The following is a 24953-nucleotide window of genomic DNA, read 5'->3' as shown; positions in this document are numbered from 1 at the left end:
TGCTGCTTAGAAGCAAGGGTGGTGAGACCTCGTCTCACATACTTTGGACATGTTATCAAGAGGGACCAGTCCCTGGAGAAGGACATCATGCTTGGTAAATTAGAAGGTCAGTGAAAAAGAGGAAGATCGTCAACGAGATGGATTGACGCAATGGCCTCAACAATGGGCTCCAACATAACGATGGTTGTGAGGATGGCTCAGGACTGGGGAGTGTTTTGTTCTTTCATATGTAGGGTTGCCATGAGTCAGAACTGACTTAATGGTTAGGCACCTAACAGTTATTATTAGTATTAATGTATTTTGAAGCAATAATAAAGTAATAAAACTGAAGTATAACTAAATTATTGTGTATATATATCTTGTTGACAGCTGAGATAAAGGTACTAAAGATTGTATAAAAGTTATGAGTGAAATTTTAGCCTTTACTACTTCTAAAACTGTTATACTATACAATTCAGACATTGTCTTTAACTTTTTAATAAAACTCCATGTACTTTTCCTTTTGTTCAAGTTACAGTTGGGTAGCTCCGTGGAATTGTTTGGTTTATACTTTCTCGTAATTAACTTTTGTAGATGTTCATTGAACAAAACAAGCTAAAGCGACAAAGCTACCTTCTGCTACAGAGCTCTGCTCCTGACCAGCAGCTTTTGAAAGCTTTAGAAGAAAATGCAAAACTCACCCAGCTCCTTGAAGAAGAGAGAATTCAGCATCAACAAAAGGTACTATTAGATGTTCTTCTGGCATCTCAAAGATACATATATATTCAATCCAGTCGTGTATAATTCCATATTTTGCCTTAGTTACTTATTCCCTCCTGTGACTTTTTAGGAAAAAATCCAGCAGATGAACCTGCCTTAATGCCCAACTAAAATTTATTGTACATGATTAGACTTTATCATGATCCTTAAGCTGGTCAAAGGATCAGAAGAAGTCGGGAAAAGAGAGATGACTCAAAAAGAGCTTGGGTTATGCATAGTCCGGAAATCCGTGAGCTGATTGTGTTTTTTGGGAACTGCATACACTAGAAGGGTGTAGTTGTCTCAAAAAGCTTGTTTGAGGGCATAGGTTTTATTCAGAGAGGGAGGAAAAGAAAAATCTATGTTAATAGTAGGTGTTTGCTTGGGAGAATTTCTGATTTTGTAAACTTGTACAAATGTGTATGTTTAAAGACTTCTTCAGTGGTTATTTCAATTTGTATGTGTGGAGCTGTCCCAGCTGACACAGCCTACCTCTGTGTGCTGGGCAGAGAAGGGTAGGCATTCTGGTAGGTGGGAGAGGAGGAGAGGCAGAGGTGGAACAGAGGCTTTCAAATTAAAGAAACCACTTAAGAAAAATTACATCGATATTTATGCTGCTTTCAACGCACCTAGCTTGTGAAGGAGAGGCTATTAGCGGCTATTTGCTATCACCTGTCAAAGTTTCTTTCAGCAACAATATTGTCATTTAATTTTTGGACATTCTGAAGTTTGTTTACAAAGTTGTTGGTGAGGTAGAGTTGGGCATTTTTTTTTCCCCCTCCTCTGTAAGAAATGCTGGTTTATGCACAGAGTACCTCTGAATGGATGGGGAAGAAACTGGTGACAGTGGTTGCCCCTGGGAAAAAGGACTGGGGAAGAGCGTGGGAGGAAGGGGGTCTCTGCCCCACACCCGCCAAGTGCAAGGATAAGAGCTCAGGCTGCTAACCAAAGGGTCGGCAGTTTGAATCCACCAGGTGCTCCTTGAAAACCCTGTGGAGCAAGCTCTACTCTGCCCTATAGGGTCGCTGTGAGTTGGAATCGACTTGACGGCAATAGGTTTTGGGTTTTTATGTGCAGGAAACACCATTTCAAATAAAAGAGAGAAAGGAAGAATGTGTTTTTTATTCAGTTTATCTAAAATTTAGCTTTTTGTTCTGAAAAGTCCAACCACTTGCAGTTATCTCACTTAGTAAATAATATATGCCTGTAGCCTACTGAATTGAACTAAGGTATAGGACTGAATTACTGTGTATACACCTTGTTGGGAGGAACCCTAGTGGCACAGTGGTTAACGTGCTCCACCGCTAACCCTAAGGTCAGGAATTTGAACCCACCAGCTGCTCCATGGGAGAAAGCTACGGCACTCTGCTTCCGTAAAGATTTACGGCCTTGGAAACCCTGTGGGGCAGTTCTACTTTGTCCTGTAGGGTCACTATGAGTCAGATTTGACTCGACAGCAGTGCATTTGGTTTATACTTTATTGGAACGTGTATATAAAAAGTTATGAGTGAAATTATAGCAATCACTACTTCTACAACTATTATACTGTATAATTACTCTGGATACTCTTTCATTTGTGTGGTTTAAAATATTTCTGACCTGTCTGTAAATTCCCTTACAGCTTCAACAGTCTTTAAAACATAGCTGTTGTGTATTGTTTTTGTGATTTTAAAAATAACATACACTAATTGTAAAAAAAGAAGTTTAAAAAATATAGAAAAACTTAAAGAAGAAAAAATTAAGATTACCCAAGAATCTCATATTTTGGTCAGATCCAAAGTATGTAAATATATGTTATGAATACATGTATATGTATGTGTGTGTATATGTACATATATAGAGAGAGATAAAATGGAATGATGCCAAGCATACTATTCTATAATCTGATTTTTCAATTGATAATATATTTTCCCATGTCACTATATAGTAATAGTAAGCTATGTGATTTAAAATGATTTTGTAGTATTTCATTTAATGGACACACAGTAATTTATCAAATTAGTAACATTTATATCGAATCAAGAAGGTGATAATTATTTTAAGTATCATCTTGATCACAGAATTTGCATGATTTTTGAGATGGACAGTTATCTCTTTACTATGAAGTGCAAAATGAAAGGGAAACATTAATTTTTTCCCTTTCTTTTCGTGACAAAGGAAGAAGTACCAGCACTTACAAGCTTGTTTATAACTTACAGGTCAAAGAGTTAGAAGAAAAACTAGAAAATGAAACACTCCACAAGGAGATCCATAACCTCAAACAGCAGCTGGAACTTCTAGAAGAGGATAAAAAAGAATTGGAATTGAAGTATCAGAATTCTGAGGAGAAGGCCAGAAACTTAAAGCATTCCGGTAAAAGCGTTGAATAGGCTACTGTGTCTTCTTATTAAACTGTGACTCTCTCATGCCCAGTTCAAAACCTGTCATCGAGGTAGCCCAGGACATTGATGAATGCTATTGAGAAATACCAAGATTTATTTTTAAATTGCTCCATTTTTAATTATTGTAATTTAGTAGAGCGGCCACTCTAAGTCAAATGATTCATAAATATTTAGATTTCTCTTTGGACTCAGAGCCTTTGTTACTATCCCATGCAGAACTAAGAGACAGAGATACCACTGACATAGGATCGCCAAAACCTTCAGCACTTGCCAGTTCCTTAGAGGAGAGTGTTCATTATGTACTTGCTTTATGCATTTTAGGGTGCATTTTAAAAAAGAATTAAACTTTTTAGGTTTTAACTACCTTCATCTTTGGTGTCTAATTATACACATGAAATAATACTTTCAATATCACACCTAACAATGAAACAGGCAACAATATATATATTAAATGGAAAAAACTTTTAAAACACCAGGGAATACTTAAATCAAAGAATTTATTCATTCAGTTCTAGAAGGCTTACCAGGAATCTGTGAGTTAGATTACCACATAGGCATAAGTAATAAGTTTCTGTTGGAAGGCAGGTAATTTAAGGAGGCAGGCCATTCCCTTTATAACAGCTTCAATATTCACGTCAGATATTTTTGGTTAATTTTATACTAGAATTTTAAAATCCATGCTGAAGAACCATGTAGGCTTTTTCCTTTTGAAAAACATTCAATGCTTTCTAATCTACAATGAAAATTGATTGGAATTTATTTTTTAAAAATTGATTTCAAATCAAGAAATAGTCTACTGTTTTTAGTGAATAGTGACTATCAGGGCAGCGTGTAGGCAAAGCTGTCTTTATTATGCATGGAGGGGAGTGGACACTGGAGATATTTGAGGTTCAATTGTGAAAGTGTTTATTTAGTACCTGCTGTCTCAACTCTATGGCAGTGGGTTTGGTTTTTTGGTTTTTTGGGGTCTGTGCTACCAGCCCTACTCTGGGATGCTATAAAAAATACAGAAGAAAAGAAACCATACCTTCTGTCCTTGAAGGACTCAGATTCTCTCTGGAGAGATGGACTCATGCATATGGAAATAACTAGAGGATTCTTGATGTCCAGCGCATAGCCCACACTGGCTATTTTAAGTGGTGAGGGTCAAAACCAATGGCAAGATCACTGGGAAGTCATCCTGCATGGAGTGGCTGTGGAGCTAGCTTCTGAGCACAGACACAGAGCACTCAGTACCTATAGCCTATTCACCCATATTATAGGTGTTTGCATCTGTGATAGAAATTTTAAATTAAGCTCCTCAAAGGCAGGAAGAGTGTCTTAAATAGTGCCAAGGATGGGCCCTTTCACATTGCTGGTACTTATAAATGTCTGTTGAATTAATAACTTGAATGAATGAATTGAGTGAATAAATTACATCTCCAGAATGCTCTTTAAAAGCCCAACAAGCTTCGGAGTTTCAGACATTTGGGAGCCTGAGTAAATTTAAAATAATGAATAAATACGGTAAAATGGTTAGAGCCAAGTTTGTGAAGGAAATTAAGTGGGGGAGAGAAGTATGCAACTATTAAAATTCACTTTTAAATGTTACCTTTACAATTAGTTCTTAGTCTATACACTTCTAAAGTCAAGTATGAACAATTTCTTAGTGTTTGAGTAGTGGATTGTATTGTTACAAATATTTCTTCAACCCACTCAGCCCTTATTCTCCCACCCGCCCAGCCGTCTTCTTGGATTTTTTTTCTTTTCTGTAGTTGTATCTATAGCAGATGGTATTTTTTTTCTTTTAACAGATGGAAGGCCTCTCTTGCGTTAGTAATTATAGACTAGATAAAAAAAAGTCTACAGTTTCATATTGAAATTTCTATCTTTGCCTTAAAAAGTACTTGATGTTGAGGGAGGTTATGTTTTTCTTCCTTATACATGCAAAAAAGATGTTCAGTTGCCTATTTCAGCTGTCTTCTGAATGCATGCTCTCTGTGCAGTTGATGAACTCCAGAAACGGGTGAACCAGACTGAGAACTCAGTTCCTCCTCCACCTCCTCCTCCGCCACCACTCCCCCCGCCACCTCCCAATCCTATCCGGTAAGCACATCTGGGAAGACTGTTCTCCGTCAGATGTTATTCCTCGACAGAGGACCTGACATTTATGTCAGCGATGTCCTTCTTTTTAATACTAGCTTACATTGCATTATTAAACCTAACCAAACCCATTGCTGGTGAGTTGATTCTGACTCATAGTGATCCTATAAGATGGAGTAGAACTGCCCCATAGGGTTTCCAAGGAGCGGCTGGTGGATTCAAACTGCCAACCAGTTGGATAGCAGCTGTAGCTCTTAACCACTACACCACCAGGGCTCCGTTGCATCATTAGGGGGTCGGTAAAAAGTATGAAAGATGTCACCTAGTGTTTCCCTCAGGGAACTTTCAGAAGGCCAGTGAATACAGTAATGAACATATACAACCAATACTCCCTTCTAGTTATAAATTCTTGTGGCCTGCAGCATTCTTCTGCTATATAGACATTTAGATTCCATGTAGAGCTTCTGAATGAAGAAGCTAGACATTTTTTTCATCTCACATACTGTAAAAACTTTAGTTCATGACATTAGGATTTCCTTTTAACTGTAAAGACCAAGGAGTTTTGAGCTGCCCTGGAATGTTTTTATCTTTTTCTCTCAATAATTTGAATTTGAAAAACTCCCGTTTGGCCAGTTATTTTTAAAATAAAAGTACTAATTATCGTAAACTAACACTTAACTGAAAGTACTGAAATTGTTTTTTTATCCCTAACCTCATATTTAAACCTTTGTAATGCTGAACGTTCCATAGAAGAAGGAATGGTGTTTGAATTCTTGAGGCAGGAAATCATCTATGCAGACAGGAAGGAACTTTTTTTCTGAAGGTCAGCCAAGGTGACTTGATGGTATTGAGTGCCCAACTTCCGCATAGCACGTACTGGGAGGAGACCTTGGGTCAAAATTCCTGCCTTCTTTGTCGTTCTGCATTCCACCATCCACAATTCCATGAGACAACCTGTGTGTCCTGGTAACAACTGACTTCCTCGTGTCATGATGCCAGCTGCTTCTGTATAATTTATTCCTGAACAAATGGCATTTAAACTTTTGCTAGACTTTTACCTTTCATTAACTCATGTGATTTGTTTAATCCTTTCACACAGCGAGGCCATTTATTGGTACTTTGTACTTTTGCTGACCCATCTGAATAGAATGTGTAGTATGTTCCTCCCACACAACTATGAAAATGGGCCTTTGCCTTTGAAAGAGATTCTCATTAGTTTTCCTTACTGAGCAGGCTATGACATAATCTACTTTAAGCCGTTGAAGTAGTTAAGGCAAAATAATTTTTACACGTGATCGATCCAGGACTGAATTGAAAGAATTTCAGGTATTTTAAATTCTTTCTCTCCTGGGTAGCTGAGTCTGTAGGAGATGGTCTGAATTTGACATTTAAAATGGGAAATTCATCACTTTGATCTTTCTGCCAAGGTCTAGAATTTTGAACTGATAAGAAAGGTCACTTCTGTCTATGATGAAGAGAGCTATTAAAAGGAGATTACAGCCTTGCTGTTGGTCTTTAACTTCTAGTTTCAGAAGCCTGGAGAACCTCTAGAATTAAAAGTTAAGTATAACCTAAATGGAAGTTTTTCCCGAAAAGCACTTTACAGTTAAACTGAAATGAATGTAGAATTCAGGACTTTGGATGTCTAAAGCATGGACTCTTCTGTAAGGCTCTTTCAAGAAAAAAATTCACTGAATAATATGCACGATTTTTGTTTGGAGGTGAATTTAAATAATATAGGACATAATTTTTCAGTAAAAAGAGATTTTTGGAGGGGGGTAAGGAGTGCTTTCTTCTCTGAGAACATATTTGCAGATGTATTGCATTTCAGCGGACTTTCAATCCACTAATCAGGGTTTTCCAACTTTATTACTGAGCAGCTTATTTTACCCTGATGTGGATCATGGATAGAAATGAAAGTAGAGAAGGAAAAGAAAAAAACATGGGGGCTTGTGGCTTTATTACTTTTCCCTCCTTTTTCCACTCATTGAATCTAGAAGACACATGGGAGAGAGGATGGAGGAAGGAGGTCTCCCTTGGCCATTTTGTGTGAGTGGTAGTGAAAGCGGGACAGGCCCAGGGCAGGTGTGGTTCATGCGGAGAGGGATGAAGATTTTTCAAAGAACTTTGAGGTGAAAATTGTCCATTGAATAGTTCCATCTTGGCGTGGCACTTGCTTGAAGTTTTTATCCATTCAGTTGAATATCGCTGTGAAATGGGGCAATGAGGGCCAGAGGTTTGGATTATTGATCTCAGATGTCTTGTCCTAGTTTCTCATCTGTCCTGTGAGGTGCACCCCTTTTATTCTCTTGATACTCTAAGCCCCATCTTGACAGATGGTTCTTTTTTAATATTATGGATAGTTTTTCTCTGGACACAGAATCAGTCTCCAACTTATGCTTCAACTCAGACCATTTTAAACTAACATTGCCTTTCACTTACCTGGTTTACAATGATGAACACATATTCTTACTTCAGACGTGTAAATATGTAAATATCCTGAGCAGTACAAATAACATACTCCTTCGTAATCTTTACGTACGGTAATGTATACTCTCAGAGTTTCCTCTCAGAGGTGGCATCATTGCGGAGTGTTGTGTGAGGGTAAGGACAGGTTGTTGTTGTGCCATCAAGTCCATTCTGACTCATAGCGACCCTATATGACAGAGTAGAACTGCCCCATATCGTTTCCTAGGCTGTAATCTTTATGGGAGCAAATCGCCAGGTCTTTTCTCCCAAGGAGCCTCTGAGTGGGTTTGAACCACCAACCTTTAAGTGAGCAGCAGAGCTCTTAATCATTGCACCACCAGGGTTGAAACGCCACCCTGTAATGAAATGTTGGTAACAAGTAGACACTGGATACTTCTGGCATTCAGTTGGCTAAAATGAAAACTGAGCAAATACAGCTTTTGTTCTTCGTACTTCTAGAATAAAGTGCACCTATTGCAAAGGCTTATGTAAATGGGAATTTCTAACTTTTGTGGAAATAATTTAATGCCATTTTGGGCCATTATGAGCTCAAAGAAGGTAAACTAGATGAAGTCAAAGCCCAATGATGGGCTGTTTCTCAGTTGATAAGGCCTGGGACCTTCACAGGCTAGAGAAGGATGAGATTTCTTTTTACTGGGCTTTGTAGAAGGTTGGCCAGAATGCTTGGAAATTGTAAGAAAAGGCCATTAGAAAAGAGATTAATAATATAACCAAAGGAATAGAAGTGGGAAGACAAAAATCTAAAAATATATAACAATTAAAAACCTCAGCTTGTTATGTTCTCAGAGCAAGTATTTCGCTGTACATTTGTCCCTTTTCTAAAGACAACATCATGCCTTTCCTATCCTCCAAGTATTTGTTTACCATTGCTAACCTCCCACCTTGTCTTCTTCAGGAATGTACTTTGTAAGATCCAGTTCACCATACTGAGGACATTTACAATAGAGTTGAAAGGACTCAACAACTCTTATTTATTTTTTTTTTGTAAATTTTTTTTGGGGGAACATCCATACAATCACCATCCAAGTCAAGAAATAGAACAACACTGCCATCCTGTGTATTTTTTCCCCGATATAACTCCCTCCCAATCAATCTCATATATATACACACACACATATATACACACCCACGTATACATGTATATGATATATACACATGTATGTGTACATATGCCTGTTTTCGAACTTTACGTAATTGAGATTTTGCCGTATTCATTTGTGTCATGTGCTTTTCACTCTATTATTTTGTAAAATTCATCCATGTTATTTCATAAAATTGAAATTCATGTTCACTGCTTCATAAACCATTTTATGAATGTCCCAACATTTATTTATCCATTATGGTGCTAAGGCCGGGGCAGCTATGGAAATTCTACTTGAACATTCTTGTACATGTATTCTGGTACACAAGCACTCATATTTCTGTAATATATAGTGGAATTGCTGACTCTTAGTATATGTGGGCAAGCCCTGGTGGCGTAGTGGTTAAATGCTGCGGCTGCTAACCAAAAGGTTGGCAGTTTGAATCCACTAGGCACTCCTTGGAAACTCTATGGGCAGTTCTACTCTGTCCTATAGGGTCGCTATGAGTCGGATCAACTCTACAGCAATGGGTTTGGTTTTTTTTGTTTTTTAGTATATGTGTTTCTTAACTCTGATAGATAATGCCAAACAGCTTTGCAAAATGGTAGTACCAATTTAAGGAGCCTGGCACTGCAGTGCTAAAGTGCTTGGCTGCTAATCGAAGGTCAGCAGTTCAAACCCACCAGCTGCTCTGTGGGAGAAAGATGTGGCAATCTGCTCCCATAAAGATTAAAAAAAAAAAAAAAACCAGTGCCGTCGTTGCTAGGCGGCATCTTTATGGGATTACGGCCTAGCAAATCCTGTGGGGTAGTTTTGCCTAGTCCTGTAGGGTCGCTATGAGTCACAATAGACTCGATGGCAACGAGGGAGTACCAGTTTATATCAGTTACACCAATTTATTCCTGCTGGTCCACAAGCCCACCAGCATTTGATATCATCAGACTTTGAATTGTTCGATGAATGTGTAGTGGTACCTCAGTGTGGGTCTGATTTGTGTTTCCTGGTAACTAATGAGGTCAAGGATCTTTTTTGTATGTGTATTGATAACGTGGGCATCCTCTTTTATGATGTGCCTGTTTAAGACTTGTGTCATTTTTCTGTTGGGTTGTCTGCATTTTCTCATTGATATGTAGAATCTCTTTATATATCCTGTAGCTTATCTTTTTATTCTTTATGATGCCTTTTAGTATATGGAGGTTTTAAAATTTCAGTGTGGTCACATTTTTCATCATTTGGATTTTGCATAGATGTTTCATACATGGACCAGAAAAACAGTGTGGTCTAAATAAACTTTATACCTAAGTATTTGGTCTATTTCATGCAGATTCAGATTTTTTATGCACATATTTCACAGATAGATATACTAAAACATACAGTGCTTTTTTATATGAAACCTCTCCTGATTGTTTTATCCTTCTTTCTCCCTCAGGCATATTACATAGATAGCTGTGGGTTATTTGTGAATTTTAGATATGAATATTGAAGTTTTTTTCTGTGTGTATTTTACTTTGAAAACGTGTACGAAGTGAATTAGTAGTTGTAGCGGTTCCCTCCCTTCAGTATTTAGTTTAGTTTTACACAGAAAGGGATAAGATATACTTCTCTTCCTTAATGTGATTTCCATTAAAAATGAAATGTAGGCTACTTAAATTTTAGTTATGCATTCAAATGCACCTGGAGAACAGTTGGATTTTTACCGATTATTTAGATTCTCTACATTTTATTTCTTAGATCATGAGACATCCAATGATTTCCTGTTCGTCTTTCTCTTTCTCCTAAAGATCTCTCATGTCCATGATCCGGAAACGATCCCACCCCAGCGGCAGTGGTGCTAAGAAGGAAAAGGCAGCCCAACCAGAAACAAGTAAGCTTCACCTCCACTTGGTTTACCTTAAGCAGCTAGTGGTGTGTAATTTTTCAGCATTTAACACATACATGTATTGAGTTCTTCGACTATGAACAGATTGTTGGGGAAAGTGTAAACTTAACAGCTATAAAAATGAACCAAATACAGACATTGCCTTCATGTAGCCTATAGAGGAGATAAACATGAACACACCACTGTAACGTGAGGTGTACTGGGAAGTGTGTTTCAATAGAGGGACAAGGTGCTGTGGGATTGTAAGGGAAAGAGAGGGAGTTAATTCCAAACAAGGAATGTGGGAAAGGCTTCTTAGAGTTGGAGCCCTGGTGGCCCAGTAATTAAGAGCTCGGCTGCTAACCAAAAGTTTGGCAGTTCAAATCCACCACCTTCTCCTTGGAAACCCTATGGGGCTGTTCTGCTCTGTCGTAAAGGGTTGCAATGAGTCAGAACCGACCCAATAGCAATGAGTTTCTTAAGAGTTGGTAGCATTGAGACTGTCAAGCACCTACTATATGTCAGGCTTTATGCCGTGTACTGGAGATATAAGTAGTGAGGGAGACAGGAAGTAAACAAACAACTGTCTAATTAAATAATAATTAAGTACAATTTTTGATGAGTACAATGGAAGAGGTTCTAAGAGCTTATGGAGGTATACCACTGATGTCTGAAAGTGATGTTTTAATTGCGTATTTGTAGATTTAGAAAGTTGGGGGGCAGGTTTTTAGGGTGAAAACAGTTCAGATAGAGGGGCAGCAGATTCAAATACCATGGGGAAGGAGCTTGTCATATTATAGAAACCGAATGTTGCTATGGGTAGAACGCAGTGGTTGCAAGAGAGGAAGTCTGATAGATGGGCAGGGGCCAGATCCTAGAGAGCCTCATAAGCCATGCTCAAGGCTGTAGGATTTATCCTGAAGACAGTAGAAGTTGTAAGCAATAGTATAACATAATGAGAATCACTCTGGCTGCAGTGAGAAAACAGAGAACAGACTAAAGGGATGAGAGTGGATGGGAGGAGACTGCTGCAGTCATTAGGATGAAAGTTGACAGAGGCTTAGATGAGGGGGGTAGCAGTAGGAATAGAAAGAAATGGATAAATTCAGGAACTATTTAGGAAGTAAAACAGATGAGACTTTGAGGTTTGTTGAGAGAATAATCTGAGGAGATGGGAATGGAGGGAAAAGGGCCTTCTTTTTGGGCAGAGGCATCAGGTCACTCAGTTCAGAGTCAGTTCATAGAGCCGAGAGTAGTTTGGTGCGTAGCCACAGTGAAGACAAAGACTTGAATGCTAGGGCCAGGTCTCAGTCCTTTGGGGTGAGAGCTGTAGAACCCAAATTCAACTCAACAATGTTTGCTCAATGCCTGCTAGGTACAAAGCATGGTGGATTTGCCTGGCTCAAGCCCAGACTGGTGAAAGCTTCTTCTTGGCCCCTCTTCCTGCCTCCAGGTGTCTTGGTCCAGTCCAGCCACTTTCACGTATTTTGCAATGTGGCACTCTGAGATCAGAGGTCTAATACATTGTCCTACACGTCATGGCATGTCTATGCTCCTCACTGTATCCAAACATTCCAAACTGTGATCTGCTTACAGAAGGTTCTCTGCTTTTACTTCAGCTTCATTTCTCATTACATCTGTCCAGCCCCTCATGGCTGGACATTACCTAAGGCGTCTGTCTGTGCATTCGTTGCTATTTTCACTCATTCCAGAATTTCCCTCCTGCCCTTTCTTTAGTCCAAGCCTCTTCCTCTGGCAGGGTGCTGATCTGATGCCATATCCCCTGTGCAGATTCCAGGCAAAGTACCTGTGTGAATCACACGTCTCCTCTTCCTCCTATTTGCCCGTATTTACTAATAATCCGGAATGAATGGCTCAATGTTGGGTGTTGCTATAACATTTTGTTTCAACTTCTGTTACAGTGTGGATTTAATGCCTTCTCATCCCGCCCCCTGCCCTTACACAATTTCCACATCTCTCCTCCTGAATAGATTGCAAGTTCTTTGAGGGTTTGTTTACCCATCGCTGCAGCCTGTATCAGCTTTCCCGTATAGTGAATGAAGTTTGGACTTTGTGTTTTTCTTTCTTAGCCAGGATCCTCCCGGCACCATTACAAACAGAGCTGTTTAATTTCACCTGTGGTTGCTGTGCCTACCTCTTGCAGACTTTCGTTGTCCTTCCTCCGAACAGCAATGGGGCTGAAAGGCAGATTCTGCTTTGCACAAGGCATTGCTGGATTCGGAACCAGTCCTGCCTGTGGTGGCTTGCAGGGCAGCCAGGATCCTAGTTAACTCTCAATTCCCCTGACACTGTAATTTAAATGTTGCTTGTTTCAGTCTCATTTGGGGGCAATCAGTATGTTTTAGAGGGTCAGGAGGGCAGTCAGGAGGAAATGATTTTTCCCTTGAAGTAGATTCCATTATCAGTTTGTCATCCTCAACAGCCCCCTTAAGTGAAAAAAAAAAAAGATTCTAGAATGTCTCAAGCCCCAGTATTAGGAGTCATAGCATTTCCCTTACAGAAATGGTATTTCATTTACAATTCATGAAATGTGGTAATATTTTCTCTGATATCCTTGGGCTATTGGACTGTTATTTTGAGAATCTAAATAGAAATACTGACACAGAAGTATAATTCTCTGTTGCTTCAGGAGTTTTAGACAAGCAGCCCTAATATCATACTGCCTTCACTGTTATGTGGTGGAGCAGCATAGCTGCCTGGAAGGCAGTTATTTCTAATGTCTTGTTCATAGTTCACACTGAAAAATAGCTGTTGAATGAGTAAACCAACCATGATCAAATTCATGACAAATGAGTAAACCAACCCATGATTCAATCCATGATGAATGCATGTAGGGCATCCCACACTGTATCATCTGTGACTCTTATGGGCTTGCATTTATGACATAGGGACCAGTCTTGCTATCATAGTCTATAGTTGGTATGCTTTTCAGAGCATATGAGGGAAAAACTCTTATTGCTTGATGTCTTAGTCATCTAGTGCTGCTATAACAGAAATATCACAAGTAGATGGCTTTAACAAAGAGAAATTTATTTCCTCACAGTAAAGTAGGCTAAAAGTCCAAATTCAGGGCATCAGTTCCAGGGGAAGGCTTTCTCTGTCTGTTGGCTCTGGAGGAAGGTCCTTGTCCTCAATCTTCCCCTAGTGGAGGAGCTTCGCAGGCGCAGGGGCCCCAGTTTCAAAGAATGAAGTCTGCTCCCGGTGCTGCTTTCTTGGTGGTATGAGGTCCCCCTGTCTCTCTGCTCTCTTCTTTCTTTTATCTCTCAAGAGATTGCCTCAAGACACAATCCCAGTCTTACAGATTGAGTCTTGCCTCACTAACACAACTGACACCCGTCCTCCCTCGTTAACATCATAGAGGCAGAATTTACAACATATAGGAAAATCACTTAATACTGGGAATCATGGCCCAGCCAAATTGATACACACATTTTTGGGGGGCGTAATTCAATCCATGACACTTGGTTATGGCTCTTAGAACGCTTGATTGTGGAGGTTTGTGGAAGACTTTAGATGTAGTTTTATGGTCTGAATGTAAGAAATCATTTCAAACTTTGAAGTTAATAGCTGTAATCTTGACACCACTGTATTTATTGGGCCAGTTCTGGGACTTGGAGGTCTGCCGGCTGTTTACCACACATTTAAGCCCATTACTTTGTTAATATTTTCTTGCCTCTGTGACTCACTTTGCTTATCGGTAGAATGGAGACAGTGATTGTACCAATGCCATAGGGTTGTGAGAATTAATGAATCTCACAACATGAAAAGTGTTTAGAATAGTGCCCAGCACATAGAAAATACTCAAAATGCTAACTGGAAAAAAACAAAACAAAACAAAGGAAAGGTACCTATGACCTCTGGAGGGTGAAACGGGTCCTCTTGCTGCAGGTTCCCGTGATTGTTGTAGTTAAGGAATTCCTTTAACTTCAGGCTGCTTCAAACTCATCCAACCAGAATGGGTCCTTAGAGATTGATGCATCGTGAAGTAAAATTTTTTTCTATGCCTTTTTAAAAATATTAGTGAAAAAGACTGAATTCCTGTGAAATTTAAAAATTCATTGCAGTTTCTTCTAGTTAACAGCCAAAGGCTTTTCTGAGCAACAAGATGATGGTTTTGCCTGTGGGTCTTTTTTTTTTTTTTTTTAAGGAACTCACTTATTTTTCAAGTGGGTCTTAAAATTTAAGCCTCATTTAATTCCATGTAGCTTTCTGATCCAAGGCTGACCTTGAAGCACTAACTCAAAGAACATTTTATTTTATTTTCCTGTGGCAGTTCAGTAACATTAGACCTGTTGTCTTCATTTGTCCCTTTTCTTTAATCTCCAGTATCCTGCATATTTCTATTGTCCCCCTGATTACAGGCCTTTGTGAGACAATTACTAACTGCGTGATTGTAGAAAGAGTAACAAAACATACCATGAGCTCTCTATAGGCGATTCTTGCAGATTTATTAGAACTGCTTAATAGTTTGGGAGTTCATATAGATTGCTTTTTGCTAGTTCAGAAACAGAGTCGGCGAGAGAGAAGGCTTGGGTCGCTAGCATCACCCATGTATTGTGCCTGAGTAGGGAATCTGATAAGAGCGATTTCTTAAAACCAGTTAAGCTTTTACATTTGAAAAAGGCTGAGAAATTAAAGCCTGGTTTATAATCTGCCCACAATACAGATAGTGGCACTTCTCTGAATTATCACTATGATTCTGGCAAGCAAATATAAAAAACTACTTTAAATTCCTGATATGTTAGATGCTGTAGCAGATTTGAATGGTGTTGACCATAATTCTCCATCTGTCTGCCTTAATTAGTTTTTGTATGGTGCATTTAATTGGGTTTCAGTCATTCCTTACAGAGTGCTAATCTGTTTGTAGGCGGTGTTCCTATTGCCATTCAGCACTTCTCAGTCTCACTTAAAATGGCAGCCTCTCTGAAAATCCAATGTTTTTTGAAGATATTTTTTAAATTCCCATGAATAAATCCCATACCCATACCAGGTGCCTGAATGGCAGGTCTAGGTTTTGTCACTCCTGATTACGGATAGGGTCAGCACAAGCACTTTGTAGAGCAGACTAGGTATTAAGATATGGTGGAATGAATGAATGAGTGAGTGAGTGAATGAATTTCCTCCCATAGTAATTTCCTTGTGTGTCGCCTTGTTGATGTTTGTGAGCCATCAGCAGAAGCTGCCCAAGAACATTCTACTTATGGGCACATGGTTGATCAGCCCACAATTTTGCCTTTCACCTACTCTTGGGTGAGTTCTTGCTTTGGTGGCCATATTTCCCACACTGTCTGGCAAAAGATACTTTTTGGGGGTCCAGAAAATGTTTGAATATTGAAAAATGTTAATTCCCAGCATCTGCAGTGGCTTGTGAAGATGACCAAAGAAGTATTTGAAGTCAGGACAATTTCAGAAAATCTAGGTTGTACAGTAAATAAATACAGCAAAGATCCCATAACTGTGGGGCTGCAGAGGTGAGAGAGATAGAACTTTCTGGACTCTCTTAGTTGCTCTTCTAGGCACTTGAATAAGAGGAATGACTGCCCGGGCTTAGAGTGAAGCCTGGCCGTGTAGCAGAAGCAGCAGCTATGATTTAAGCCTCCTTAACACAAAGCTTGATAATACTGCTGATTAGTTTGGGGATGTAACGTGATTACTTCCATTTAGAATCGAGCCTTTTAGGGCTTAGTCAGTCCTGCTCAAATGGTAGAAATATTAATAGCCATTTAAAGGCAAAACTTTGGAAGAAGTCAGTCAGTTAGTAGATACTTGTTGAGTGCCCACCATATGCCCGGCAATGTGGAGTCTTTAAGGATACTAATCAGAAGGCCTTTATGAGCTATTTAAACTTAAATATATTGGTTGGGGGTGAATTAGGTGGAGATAAACACAAGATCTAAGGGTCCCTGGGAGGCACAAATGATCTGTACTCTACTACTAACCTGAAGGTAGGCAGTTTGAACCTATCCAGCAGCACCAGGGAAGAAAGGCCTCGTGATCTGTCCGTAAAGATTACGGCCAAGAAAACCCTATGGAGCAGTTCTGCTCTGTAATGCATGGGGCCACCATGAGTTGGAATTGACTCAACAGCAATGGGGTAGTTAGTTAAACACAAGATCTGGACCTGTACTAATTGTGATAAATGTTGTAAAATTGTTCTTTGCTTTAGGTCAAGCTAGTCTACGAGAGAGAGAGTTCACTATTCAGATTAGCAGGGCTGGGGTCACCTCAGATGCACTCACCTAATTCATGTACATCTCAGCAGCTTTATTGTTTCTGAAGCCAAATAACGCAAGTAACGCAACTGAAATTTTTTTTCAGATTTAATTGCAATCATTTCTAGATGTATGTTTTCTTTTAACATTGACAATTTAAAAAGACTTGAAAGAGGTTTGCTTAAATGTTTCCTTTCCATGTGATTTCTAAATAAAAGATGGCAATTTAAAAATAGATTTTACCTATTTGCTGCACATCTTTTGTCTATGGATTTTTTTCCCTCAAGGAGAAGATCTCTTTGATCTATTTTCAGATGGGTTTTTTGATGGTTATTCCTTCTCTGGGCTAATTCTTTGACATAGGACATACTGCAAGTCATAAAAACATCTTTGAAGCAAAGATGAATGATTTTTTGGGACTAGGTACAAAGTTGCATTTTTAAAGCCCTAAAGTCTATACATTCTGACAAATAGAACAAAATGCATTTTAATTGTGTTCTAACACAGGTGAGCCATTATTGACTTCGATGCTATGAATTTGATCTTAATTTTTATAACTTATTTTTCTGATATTTTATTTAAAAAAAAAAAAAAAAAGTTGCTACCTGGTAGCTATGCTAACCTTAGTAAATGGTTGGTGATCTGTGACTCTCTCTGAAAAATGACTGAGATTAATTCCGTAGTGCAGTCTAAGTCAGCAAATGTAGGATATAGCCGGGTTTTTTTTTTGTAATAGAAGATGATTTATGTGTGTGTTCTTTGAACAGCTGAAGAAGTCACAGATCTGAAGAGGCAAGCGGTTGAAGAGATGATGGATAGAATTAAAAAGGGAGTTCATCTCAGGCCAGTTAACCAGACAGCCAGACCGAAGGCCAAGGTATGGAGTAGTTAAATGCCTCTTATTTTTCTTTCTCTCTGTCTTTGCTGTTTCTATTTTAAATGTAAAAACATGAAATTTGATGAAAGCTACATCAGGACTGATTGTCAAGAGTTACTTATTCCCGGTCATTTCAAGGAGAACGTTTCGTCCGTATCTAATCAGCTGTCACCTAAACCAGGCAACAGTGAGTGCTCCAGGATCTATCATGGCTCCGAGAATCTATTCAGCCCTCCTTTCCCTTTCTATGTGTGCCCCATTTAAATCAACCCAATATTAGAGTTTTTGATGTTTTTCTTGAAAAATGTTCTTTCTTTCCTCGCTCTGATTAGGTATCAATAGGCTGGTTCTCTTTCTTCTCCTTTTACTTCTCTCTCTCTTTTTTTTTTTAGCCAGACTTCTATGGTTCTTTCTTTCTCTCAAGGCTGTCCCTCTTCTTTAACTACTTGAGTGGCCCTAAATGTCATGCCTGCTCACTGCAGATTCCTCCGGGCTTCTAAAGTTGTGGCTTTGTTGTAGGCAGGCAAGATGGCAGGCAAGGCAGGTGTGGCCACGGTGTGGCCCAGCAGGGAGTTGGTGTTGGAAAGAGGGAAAGAATACTTCTGAGCTGCAAGAGCAGATTTTCATCTAGTGAAATGGAAGCTTTGGCCAACCATATAGAGTAATTTTTGTGCCAGCAATCTGAGAGCAGTTTTCTAAGTAAGGGACAGAGTGTAAAACTGAAAGAGAAGCTGAGTGTGTGGGACCAGCTGGCACAGCTGTTTCAGAGCTGGTGTCTGGTGGGTGGGTGAGGCACACTGTTGCTGATGTGGGAGCCTTTGTGGCATTGCCCAGCTCCCCCCGCCCCCACGCAACCTTTTTTCCACAAAATGAGCATAACACCCCTGACTTACAGGGTGGTTGTCAGGATCAAGTGGAAAAAAAGGACGTGAAAGCACTGTAAAAATGCAGTGTCTAAACAGAACCTTTGAAAAGAGTACATTTTTATGACTCCCATTTCACAACTATTATGGAAGGAATAAGCAAAACCAAACTATTACTAGAGAAAAATGCAATGTCATAAAGGCACGTGAAATTAGGAAGAAAAAGTGTTGAAAAACTCTTAAAATATAAGCAATCGATGTTCCATACTTGCTTTCGTTTTCAGAATATCACTTTGTACTTTTTGTCTCTTCTCATGAATCTTCCAACAGTTACACATTCTTTAATGTCAGTTCAAAATCTGGAAAGCAACTGTACCAGGATCAGTGGACAACTGGGTTTTTTGCTGGTAATCATTAAACTATGTAGATGTGGTGCTGAACGACCTGGTCAATAACCTTGAAAGCAAAGGGTCACTGCATGCTCGAATCTCCGTTACCATGGGCGCTTTCCTGAAATGGCTCACGTTAGGAGAGTATGCCGTCCAGGCTTCCAAGGGCTGGTGCATTCTGAGCGCAGTCTGAGTGGCATGGTGGCACTTTTGAGAATGCCTTTTGGTGGGGCACTTGCTCAAAAGTCACAGCTTGTCACCTGAACAGTTTATCTGCACAAGTCAAGGCTGTCTTGAAAATACTCATTTAACTGCATTTTTTGTAAATTCCTTGATGTTGTCGGTGGTGCTGGGGTGGTTAAAGTTAGCACTCTAGAGCTTGTGACTGGCACAATGGCATGCATATTTCACAGAAAACCTGTGCTATGAAAGTTTAATTCCTTAGTCTAGTTTACACGTGAGCAGCAAACCTCTCTCTCTCTGTATTTGTTTTTTTAATTGAAATAAGATTTTATTCTTTGATTATCTATTGAAAGGAAAGGATTATAGGTTGCTTTTGATCACCTCTGGTTTCTTGATGGGGGAGAAATAACCCTACTTCTATTTCAGGAATAAGAACCTTGGAAAGTTCCCTTCACTGTGTCTTTCAAGATTAACCTTCACCTCTATCCTTTGTGAGAGGAAGTGGTACAGGGAGGTCAGAGGTCATTCTAGATCTTCTTTTTCATGAGGGCCTGGTACCAAATTTTCCTTACATTAGTTGAGGGGTCCACTGACCGAGACTGTTAGGTATTGTGGGGCAGACAGGCAAATATTACTCACAACTTCGTTTCAAATTACTTTGTTTTGGGGCCATAAGAGAACCGTCTTGTAGCCAAGACACCTGACTCAACTAGTGCCTTTCTCAAGGCCTAACTTTCCTCATGAGTAAGATGGAGTGATTGGACTGCACACCTTCTGAAGCCTTTTACTGTTCTGACAGCAGACAATGCTAATATTCTCCTGTAAGCAAGATTCTTCACCATTCCTGGCTCTGACTCCGCCGTTGTGAAATAACTGAAGCAAGATATGCATGTCCTCTGTAAGCTGGCCTTCGCCTAAAGCTAATGGAGCTGAGAGAGGTTTCCTGCTTGTCGCTCACTTTCTGCTCTGAGCTGCCTTCTTTCTGTTCCAAGCTTGCTGGCGTTAAGTCCAGCAATGCAGGTGGAGAAAAGTTTGTTTTAAAAAGTTGTGAATAATTTGGAATTGAATCTTTGAAATCTAGTGTTTACCAAATCTTTTCTATCCGTGATGATAACCGAGGGGTAACAAAACGATATTTAGAAGACACAGTAGCCTGAGTCCTTTTACTTTGAACATAACTGCTAATTTTCTATTTAACTGCACCTGGCTAATATTGTTCCTAACTGTAAGACATAGACCTAATGGAAAAAAGTATAATCGTACATATCACCAATATAGACTACCAGCACTTTGCCATGTAGCAATCTTTGTTTAATATTTTAAAATGGAATTATTCAGTAATTTTTTTTTCTTTTTTAAAATTGTAGCCAGAATCTCCCAGAGGCTCTGAAAGTGCAGTGAATGAACTGAAAGGAATACTGGTAAGAACACAGCTTACTGCTTAGCTAATAGGGAAACTAAAGGAAAATGTTTTATGATGTTTTTATAAATCACTGTTTTGGATATGTTTTATTTCCATTTATAGTAAGCCTCATTTCTTTTGACAGTTTACTTGATTGTATTTATGGACTTCTCCACCACAGGTGTTACTAATGTATCAAATAACACTTTGCTCTTTCTACTTGAGGATTTAGCCGTGATCAGTTTCAGATAGTGGCTACGTGTTTACCAAAATCGTCATTCCCCATTCTTGCCTTTCAATCCTGGCATAAAAGCTTGCAGATAAAGGACCTGACTCCGTGTGAGGAACAGGTCATGTTTATTCATAACATAGATAGAGCAGAGCCCCTGGAATGGATAGTGGTTTATTTCGGGGCATGAGAGTGGAGTTCTTGGCACCTAAAATGTAAATCTGAGCATCTACCAAATATGTTACTCTCAGGGGCACAGTCTGCCTTTTCTCACAGTTTAAAAAAATTCTGTGACGATAAACTGTAGAATAAAATAAGAGTCCTTCTCTTTATGCTACCAATTTCATTTCCTTGGGGTAATTCACACACACGCGAGAACATACCTAGTGCCCGTCTCTGCTCATATTTCTGCTTTCCAAATTGTGAGTTTTTGCCGGTGAAATAAATGGCTGCTACCCTCTCCAACAGTTGCATTCAGAGACAAATGCCTCACTTAGAAAATGTTTCAGAGACTAGGAGCCCTGGTCTCAGATCCTGTTCTAGCCCCAACACCAGTTACTGTGCACTGTAAGTCAGCAAATGCAGGGGCGGAAGTAGAGGACCAAATACGCCCATGTTTGTTGTTACTGTGCTAATTATGCATTGCATATAGATATCCACATAATTGTGGTAAACAAAATTATGTTCATCAAGCATGTCTTTAAACAGTAGACTTAACTAGGAATGGCTTCATTAGTTTGCTTTAGTTTTAGGTGGGTGGGATTAGCGCTGAAGAGCGATGTATCACTGGCTAGCAGTGGTGATCTGCCTGCAGAATGAAGTATTAAAGCCTTTGACAAAGTCCTGTTGTTATAACCGAATGCGTTCCTTAATCGGAAGGCTTTGTCGTCCAGCGTGGTGTTAAGAGCTCCCTGTCCTCAGTTCCTTCAGTTGTCTCTGCATCGTAATGATAATTCATGTTCAGAAAGATGCCCCAGGGGCACTGTGAAGTTCTGGATCATCAGTGAGAGAAAATCGTACAGCGTTTGAACTTTTTAAAACTTAGATTTACTTGAAAAATTAGATATCCATAGGAGATCCCTATGATAATATTCGATTACCTAAGATATCCCATTCTCAGCCTATAATGCTGGCTGCTAGCAAGTTTACTGAGTTACAGCCTTGCTCTTGAAGATCAGATTCATTATAATTTTGTGCCACTTCAAGGAGAGAAATCTGTGAAATAGATGTTTGTGTAATAATTTAAAAATTATGAATTTTTATAAAAACATCTTGATTTTCTGTAAATCGCTCCCCTCCTCCTTGCCCTGGATTAATCATTATGGTGCTCTTCCTTACCTGGCATTGACGCATTGTTCTGTAAATATCCATTCTCTGCATTAATTAAAAAAAAACAACTTCAGCTCATGATTGCTCTTCTGCTTTCGTTTGCCAGACGGCACATAGAAGTTTCCACTGAGGCAACACTGGTAGTTCCCAGTCACCTAGGGCCAAGAATACTGTACGAATTCTTCTAAGATAGAAAGGAATCCCCTAGCTTAGCCCACCAAACAGATGGGGCTTTATTGGTGCTTCTTGCTGGAGATCAGATCATTAGGGTTATCAAAGTTCATACACAGTAAAGCACACAATACCAGCCTCACAATGTGGCATGGGAGGAACAAACCTGGAAGAAAGAACGTGAAAGGCCTACAGATTGTGGCCTGGGTGCTTGTATGTTGAACCAAGTAACACTGTGTTCAGTTCTGCTGTAGAACAGAAACCAGGAAAAAACTCATTGTGGGAGTGTTTTTGTTGCAATAGAACGTGACCTGAGTTGTAAAGTACATCCACAACCTGGAGATTTGTCCTACCTCTGAGAGTTAGCCCATGCATAAAACAAATCTCCGGTTTACAGGGAGATGGAAAACCTCACTCCATTTTGAGTTGTACAATTTTCAAACTAATTTTTAAAGTCTCAGTGTTGACTCAACTCATCCTTCCAAGCCTGTTCCCACTTAATTTTTAAGGCTGTGTATTTTGTAAATAAAATATACGTAGTCTATTTGTCATAGTCACAGGGGTTTTAAGGTCTAGGAAACCACTTGAGTCACCTCAGTCATTTAAAAGCCACTCTAAGTGGAAATGGTGATTTCTGAAGAACAAATCAGTACAAATTAATCTAAAATTCTCTTTCTAAATTCATTTCACTCTAAATCAAAGAAGCAAAAGCAGCTTTTATATTGTTATAAAACCTACATAACACAACATTTGCCAATTCAACATTTGTTACTTGTACAATTTAGTGATTATCAATTTATTAATGACGTTGTGCAACCATCACCCATAGTCGTTGCCAAAAGCAACCTTTAAAATAATTCTCCTGTGGGTCTTTTTCAAACATTGTCAGTTTTTCAAAGTACTCAGAAATTATCGACTAGTTAATTTTTCCGCTTGACAGTTAGATTAGTCGTTATTATGAACGTTTAACTGACGTGGAAGCTAAGATTGATAAATAATCAGTGTTTTAAAGTAGAAAATGAGTACTGGTTTGGGCACGAGAAGATCTAAATTCTAGGTCCGGCCCCATCACGAACTTGTGGGACATGGCCCACACCCTGAGGCTTACTGAGTTTGAGTTCTCTTACCTGTATAGCAGAGGAATTGTGTGTACTATGTGGTTTCTAAGGTAATTTTTGATTCTTAAATTCTATGATTCTAATATAAATAGATAACTAACATAATCTTGATGCTTTATTTGCTGGGGTCCTTCATCATTTCAGCTGAGAGTCATACAGAAAGCTTCCTTTCATAGTTCCCTATTTAAAGTGTCCTCATATATTAACTGAATCAACCACACTAATCAGTAAGTGAAGGAAGAAGCTTGGGATTCAAGGATGAGAACTTAGTAGGATTCCTTCAGTATCAGGTGTGATGAGAGGGCAGCCTACCAGCCTGGAATTCCGGGAAATGATGCAGTTATCCACATGAAAAAGAGAATTTTGTGAAAGATAGCTTTATTAATTAAAAATATCCATGGAGGGTATACGTGTATGTGTGTGTATTATGTGTGTGCACACACACACATCGTTTTTTTGAATTTACTACAGCCATTGGGAAAATCATAAGAATGTCCTTGACATTCAGTTATTATTTTTATGAGTTATTCTAATAGTAATAGCCGTAAAATGTTCAATTATTCGTCAACGAATGATACAGAGGGTACAGTTTTAAAAATTATAAGCACAGATGATTTGGGACTAGTTGTTCTAATACATTTGTCAAATTTACCCGAAGTGGCTTTAGTTCTGTTTTCTCTTCCTTGTCAGGGTCAGTCCTACCTTACTATGTGACTGTTCAATGAGTAGATGCAGTTCCGCATTGTTAACCATTAGATAAATAAACCAAATCATCTCAGTTTTCAATTATAAAATCAGTAGTTAGAGTGTTACATGTGATGTGATATTCCTTTGAATTTGTCTTATGGATTTTTGCAATAAATGAAGCAAAAAAGAAGTATTTCCAGGAGGAAAAGCATCGTATGCTTGATTAAAATATGAGACTTACCTACGTATTTTGCACATCAATTTGGGTTAGGCAGCTGACAACAACAGAATGCCATCTCCTAACCTTGTTAGCAGTTTCTCCCCTGACAACAGGTTGCTTTTCTAGGATTTTGTGCAGTTGGGGGCCGGGAGAACCTTTCTAACCAAAATGACGTAATAACCTGTATCATTTGAGATTTGTAACCACCTGATTCTCCAAGCAACTGTTTTTGTTTTATAGGCTAAAGAAGAATCATGGATTACCAATTTGTAGGTAGTAGAATTCTTAGAATCCTTCAAGAGGTCGGCAGGAGGAAGGGAGCAGGAGGAAGGCAAACACTTCAGTAACTTTAGAAATTACAAAGGCAGGCCTGGTTGTCAGTCTTGGACAAAAGCAGCCTTCTGACTTTAGCATAAAGTCTGGCAAATTATACCAGACTTGAGGCTCTGACTTGCTGTAATCAAAAGATTGTGGCTCTCCTCATTTTTTTTTTTTTAAGCCTGGGCACAGGTGACGAGGGCCAATAGTAGGTCTTAGGTCTTTATTACGTAAGAAAGGTTAATGGGCCACTTGTGATGGTGTGGTGCCAATCCTACGTCTAACTGTGAAGAAGTACTTCAC

At 39.1% G+C, this 24953-nt stretch overlaps 1 protein-coding gene across 3 annotated transcripts in view; it reads left to right on the top strand.

Annotated features, from left to right (window-relative positions):
• Positions 1–24953, top strand: part of SHTN1 (shootin 1) — a 103197-nt gene that overhangs the window by 55414 nt on the left and 22830 nt on the right. For all 3 annotated transcript variants that reach the window (XM_049854654.1, XM_049854653.1, XM_049854655.1), the window contains 6 exons: positions 574–720; positions 2937–3090; positions 5105–5204; positions 10555–10637; positions 17632–17741; positions 20544–20597. In XM_049854654.1, the coding sequence (XP_049710611.1) occupies positions 574–720; positions 2937–3090; positions 5105–5204; positions 10555–10637; positions 17632–17741; positions 20544–20597 (648 nt within the window). The remainder of the gene's footprint in view (positions 1–573; positions 721–2936; positions 3091–5104; positions 5205–10554; positions 10638–17631; positions 17742–20543; positions 20598–24953) is intronic.

This window comes from Elephas maximus, chromosome 16 (assembly GCF_024166365.1).
Source record: "Elephas maximus indicus isolate mEleMax1 chromosome 16, mEleMax1 primary haplotype, whole genome shotgun sequence".
Classification (NCBI taxonomy): Eukaryota; Metazoa; Chordata; class Mammalia; order Proboscidea; family Elephantidae; genus Elephas; species Elephas maximus.
This window is presented reverse-complemented; position numbering and strand designations above follow the sequence as displayed.